Consider the following 6,261-nt stretch of genomic DNA (forward strand, 5'->3'; position numbering starts at 1 on the left):
AGGTTATGAGCTAGCAGTGATGTGGATATTGGTTCGGGAGTTAAGGGAAGCATTATCGGTCAGCACAAAAAGGTTCGTTCCTCAGTTGCCTCCCGTTGTTCATTTTATCCCTAGAAGTCGGTCATTGAATGAGTTTCTCTTGAAGAATATATAATCTCTTTTCTAGCAGAGAATTATCGGCTTCTAGCAGAGAATTATCGGCAGCCGCGTATGATCCATGATTTTGTTCTGGCGAGAACTTCAGGTTTTCAGGGTGTGATTCGCTTCAGGAAGAAGGGAAATTTGGGTTCCCGATACATCGGGCCATTTCGGGTCTTGCCAAGGTTGGCAAGGCGACATATCGACTAGGTCTTCCGGATGAGCTCAGTCAGATTCATAGCACTTCCATGTTTTGCAGTTGCGAAAGTGCATGTCGGACAAGGATGTCGTGGTACCATTGGGTGATATTCAGGTCGATGAGCACCTGAATTACGTCGAGAGGCCGGTTGCCGTCTTGGAAAGGAAGATAAAGGTTCTACATGTCAAGGAGATACCTTTGGTAAAGGTACTGTGGTGACATGGGGTGGGGTTCAAATAGACTTGGGAGCCGGAGGCTGAGATGCTTCAGCATTATCCGAAATTGTTCACTGCAGCAGGCTTCGAGGACGAAGCCTAGTTCAAGGGGGGGGGGGGGGGGAGGGAGTTGTAACATCCTAATTTCCAGGAAGGGAATTCTAAGGACTTTATGCATTTTAGAAAGCCTACTCGACGAGTTGGGAGGCCGCAACTCGTCGGGTAGGAACCTTTATGGCCGCGTGGATTATGGGACCAACTTGACGAGTTGGAGGACCCAACTCGACGAGTTGGACCTGGAATATGAAACCTTAATTTCTAGGGTTTTATACCCTATTTAAAGGATCATTAGCCTCCCCCTACCTCCCTTACCATCCCCCTTGAGCTCAGAAAACCCTAATAGCGCCTACTCTCCATTTTTGTGTGTTAAGAACCTTGGAAGGTGGATTTTGTGAAGAGAGCTTGAAGTCTAAGGAGATTGGAGCAAGGAGAAGTTGGTGGATCTGATTTCTACTTCATCATAGTATCATCTTGAAGGTAACAAGTCGTTACATTGACTTCTTTCTAGCTAGATCTCTTCATGCAAAGGCTTAGGTCTATTTCTAGTTGGTTATGGAGTTATCTCTGGTTTTGGGCATGATCTGAAAGTTGTAACTTTAGATCTAGACTCCGCTAGCCCCTTATAGTCATAAAATTCTAGTCTTTAGCAAGTTATGGCATTCTCCTTACCTAAAACCTCTTCCTTAGCTTGGTTTTGGCCTTTAAGACCTTGCATGCATGTAAAGTTTGCAACGTTATGTGGTAACTATGCTTTAGGAAGCTAGATCTATAATTTGGAGGTTTGGGGTAGCTTAAAAACGTCTGAATGAGAAATGGACTGAAGGGACTCGACGAGTTGCATGGTTAACTCGACTAGTCAAATGAAGATGGGTCGTTTTTGGTTTCTACATGGACTCGGCGAGTCAGTGAGATGACTTGACGAGTTAGTTAGGGGTTTTCCTGATATTTCGACCCTGCATGGACTTGACGAGTTTTCTGGAAACTCGACGAGTCAAATAGGGTTTTCACGATTTCTCGAGTTCTGGAATAACTCGACGAGTCACTAAGCCACACTCGACGATTTGGGTTAAAATGGACTGTTAACCTTGACCGTTGACTTTGACTTTGACCACGGGTTGACCAGTTGGACTTCTGAGGGTATTTTGGTAATTTGGGATTTGATGGACATGGTCCTATGGTGGTTATAGGTGGTTGAGTTTGTGGTTGTGATTCGGGAGTTTGATCTTATCACTAAAGTTCGACATCGTGGGGTGATTTCTTTTCACTATATCAACAGGGTCTACGACACCAAGGCCGGCCCTTTATGATTGTATCTTGGTTATACGATGGTTTCTATATTAGTGATCGGTTAGATCGGTATCCTGGTTATAGGATGGTTGCTATGTTAGCGATCTGTTATATCAGTATCCTGGTTATAGGATGGTTGCTATGTTAGTGATCTGTTAGATTGGTATCCTGGTTATAGGATGGTTGCTATGTTAGTGATCTGTTAGATCTGTATGACTATCTATACATGCTAGCTTGCGTATGGTATTTATGTGCACATGATTGTTTGATTGGTGGTTGGGATGAGGCGGTCATGCTTTGTGCTTGTGCCACCAAACCCAGGGTGGACCGGATAGACTGCAGACCCGGTTAGGGCGTACTATTCAGGCCGAAGGCCCGACGAGCGGTCCGAATAGGCTGAAGACCCGCGAGGCGGTCCAGACGTGTCGATGGCTCGGAGAGCGGTCCAGATAGACTGATGGCCTGCGAGGCGGTCCAGTCAGGCTGATGGCTCATTATGCATGTTGTTGTTTATATGATATGGTTATATTTGTTTGGCGTTGGTATTTTGGGAGAACCCATCAAGCATTGGGCTTACAGTTGTTGATTATGTTTCAGATACTTCTGATGATCGCGGGAAGGCGAAAGCGTGATCGTGCACCTCCTTATGTTTTTATGATTTGATTCTGGGGATACTCTGACATGATACTATTTTGAAAACAAATTGTAATAATTTAATGGTTTTAAATGTTTTGAAAAAGTTTTAAATTGGTTTGATTTTTTGAGGGTGTTACAAATAAATCATAAATAAATTAAACTAATTTAATAAATAACATATACATGTTTTCAAACAATTAAATCTATCTTAAGAAAAGTGTACATACCTCATGTAATCTCTTAAACATTGTACTTCACATAGACGTCTATTTAATCTTTTTGGTTTAGACAACTTATTATTAACTCGATACTTTGACAGCTCCTATTGATTATTCCATACCTCATATTATTTTACCTAAGAGTGAGTATTTGGACATCTAGACCCGAATCTGGACCAAATAAGTATCAACAGGTCTGTTCCAAATTCCACCAATTTCTGCAAAATCGGTTCGATCCAAATATTCACCCCCACGTCTAAGAACATGGAACCAAATCTAAGGACCTGAGAAGCTTCACAAGATTCAGTCCGAGATCCACTAATTTCTGTAAAACCAATCTGGCCTGGTCCAAATGTTCATTTCTAATTTTACCCATGTAACACAAAGAAACACATGATTTCCTTCACACGTACGACATTTTAAGTCAAAATTCACATATCTTAAAGTGGTGATTTAAATCCTACACGGTACACCCGCTTTCCGTTGGAATTAGCGAGTATTGTAATTCAATATACTTGTTTGTTTGATTTTGTCAACATATCCTCTCATGCTTATCTACATCAGGAATAAAGTCCCAAAAAACATATGCAAGCCCGAATTTGACATATTACCATTAAAAATATATATAAATATTACATTGATGTGACAACTCTTTTATTCAACTGGTTTTTTAATCAAATGAACATATTATAAAAATATTATTCTTTTGGCAAAATGAAAAATAAGCTACACAGACGCAATAGTCAAGTGGCTAAAGAGCTGTCTAGCCTTTTTAATCAAAAAACTTAACTTTTTTATGAGGTGGTCCTGAAAAAGCTTCTTTTACCAAACCAGAATATGTCACATACTAAATTTGGTGAAAAGAAACATTTTCCCACATTTTATTATATGCACGTTTTTTTAATAATTACATATCGTCCTAAAAACATATGCAACAACATAAGCATGCTAATTATATTGTCCACCCACATGTTAGTAGCTGGCAATGCAATCCACGTTTTCTTATGGCATGGTTGTTTAACTGTTACGTAATTTGTTTATAAATAAAATTAAGGATTTTTTTAGAAATAAAGAAACTCCTAATAAGCCCGTTTCATTTTAAGATAACATGGTAATATGGGAGAAGTCAGTATTGAAAAATGTAACCAATACATGAACATAATTATAGTTTGGATATTCGGCTTTCGGATTAGGTCAGTTATTTAAACAATTAAACAAATAGCCGGATTAATGTTTACAATTTGTTTGTTTAGTGTTACATTAAAAAAACAAAAAAAAAGGCTGCCATATCCCAATTTCCAACCCATAAATGCACAAGGAAGAGTCAGACGTGGTCAAACATGGTCGCTTAAGAGCATACTTTAGAATCCCATTACTACATACATCGTGAAATACAAACCGAAAGAAAAATATTATGTGGCGTGGTTCGATCAAAAAACCTTAAAAGCTTAACCCTATAAACTATGAATATTCACCTAGTTCGATCAATAAGGTTGTCAGGTATAGGCATCCTAACGTCGTTAGGGGCCGACCTGACCAACCTTAACGGTCTGGATTCTTAGTTGATATATATATATATATATATATATATATATATATATATATATATATATATATATATATATATATATATATATAGGAGAGAGAGAGAGAGAGAGAGAGAGAGAGAGAGAGAGAGAGAGAGAGAGAGAGAGAGAGAGAGAGAGAGAGAGAGAGAGAGAGAGAGAGAGAGAGAGAGAGAGAGAGATCATATTGTATCTATATAATATTGTATATATATCATTTCCATAGATATAGGGCACAATTGTATATTTATTCGGTTAATGCTTATTGATCAGAGCAAGGAATTCAATCATGTTAATCTTTATGGTATCAGAGCCTTCTCTGGCCTAACCCACTCTGTCGCCCTCTATCATCTTCGACCTCTCTTTTTTTCTTTTTCTTCTCCTGTTTCTTTTGATCGATCATGGGTGAAGGTGACACACCCATTCCCAAAACTAACTTCCACCCATCTTTCACAGTCAGTAATATCAAGAATGCTATACCCCTCATCCTCAATCAAACTGCTGATCACTATGCATCATGGGTGGAATTCTTTAACATTCACGTTTGTGCTTACAATGTCAAAGATCACATCGATGAAGAGGCAGAAAACCAACCTATGTTGACAAAACTACATGGGATCATCTTGATGCTCTTGTCAAACAGTGGATCTATAACACAATCTCTCCTGAACTTGCCCACACAATCATGAAACCAGGTGCCTCGACCCTTGATCGAGCCGCTCGTGCCGTTTACCTTGAGGAACAATTCAATAATACCCGCCTCTCTTCCTTCTCCAATTTCATAGATTATTGTGCTCGACTCAAAAACCTTGCAGATCAACTGGAGAACGTTGGGCACCCTATATCCGAAACCAAGATGGTCCTTCAACTCGCATCCAGTCTCACCAAAGGTAAGTATGACACTGTCGCCACTATTATTCAACAGACCGACCCCCTCCCTACTTTCAACAAAGCAAAATCCTTACTCTTTCTTGAAGAAACACGACGCAACAAACCCGATTCCACCACTTCCCACGCTCTCGTCACTCAACAATCTCAATCGGTTAAACCTGGCATCTCATCAACACCAAACTCTGGCTACAGTGGTCGTGGTCAAGCTCGTGGCGGATACCGTGGCGGTGGCAGGTGGCCTCGTGGCGGATACCATGGCGGCAGAGGACGGGCTCGAGGAAACGGTCGATCACCATCCTACAACCCAACCTGGCAATGGCTTGGATGGTTCCCACCTTACCCTTGGGCTGCACCCCCATCCCTGTATCCAACAACACCCTCTCAGGCCGGAATCATGGGACCTAGACCCACTTACCGCCCACCGACACCCCAACAGCAACCGGACCAACTTACGGCGTAGTCCCACTTCACCACAGACCAACACTCGGCCCACAGCAACCCGATGGCACCCACTGAGCCTGCCGCAACCTTCCACACCATGCAGATGTTGGACTAATTTCTAAGTCCATAACTATAATTGGTAAGACTTGACCCGACCCGGCATGGTCCATTTGGGTTGCATGGCATCGGGACAATTGGATAGACAAGATGAGGAAAAAGGATACTAGTGATTTATATTAATATATTATAAGTTCTAATATATTAATATATAATCATATTATTTAATTAGTATTGATCAAGAATTAATTTATAATTTATTAAGTGATCAAAAGGAACTAATTAAATATGGACTCTAAGATATATGTGTGTGATGGGCCAAGTTCATTTAGGTTGGGCTAAGCTTTCATGGATAGTCCATGGAGTGTTTAACCCATGGATCATATGAAATGAAAGGTCATGGGTATTAGGGTTTAACCCTAATCTCCACACTATATAAAGATGTCCTTGGTTGGTGAAATGGGCACTAGTGTGTGTACACAAAAGGGCAAGGCCGATTTCACTAGAGAGAACCAAAGTATCCTTATTCTCAAGGTTATTCCAAGTGTTCATGG

General features: G+C 40.6%; 1 protein-coding gene across 1 annotated transcript; it reads left to right on the top strand.

Moving 5' to 3' along the window:
* The first annotated feature begins 5,003 nt into the window (after positions 1-5,003).
* On the top strand, positions 5,004-5,669 carry LOC145111121 (uncharacterized). Its single transcript, XM_079047420.1, has one exon. The coding sequence runs from the start codon at positions 5,004-5,006 to the stop codon at positions 5,667-5,669; it is 666 nt and encodes a 221-aa protein (XP_078903546.1).
* Positions 5,670-6,261: the final 592 nt, after the last annotated feature.

This window comes from Lactuca virosa, chromosome 5 (genome assembly GCF_052849685.1).
Source record: "Lactuca virosa cultivar CGN04683 chromosome 5, Lactuca_virosa_CGN04683_v6, whole genome shotgun sequence".
Classification (NCBI taxonomy): Eukaryota; Viridiplantae; Streptophyta; class Magnoliopsida; order Asterales; family Asteraceae; genus Lactuca; species Lactuca virosa.

Bases quoted from the DNA above. Each gene is read 5' to 3' on its own strand.
- LOC145111121 (XM_079047420.1), top strand. From the start codon at position 5,004: ATGAAACCAGGTGCCTCGACCCTTGATCGAGCCGCTCGTGCCGTTTAC.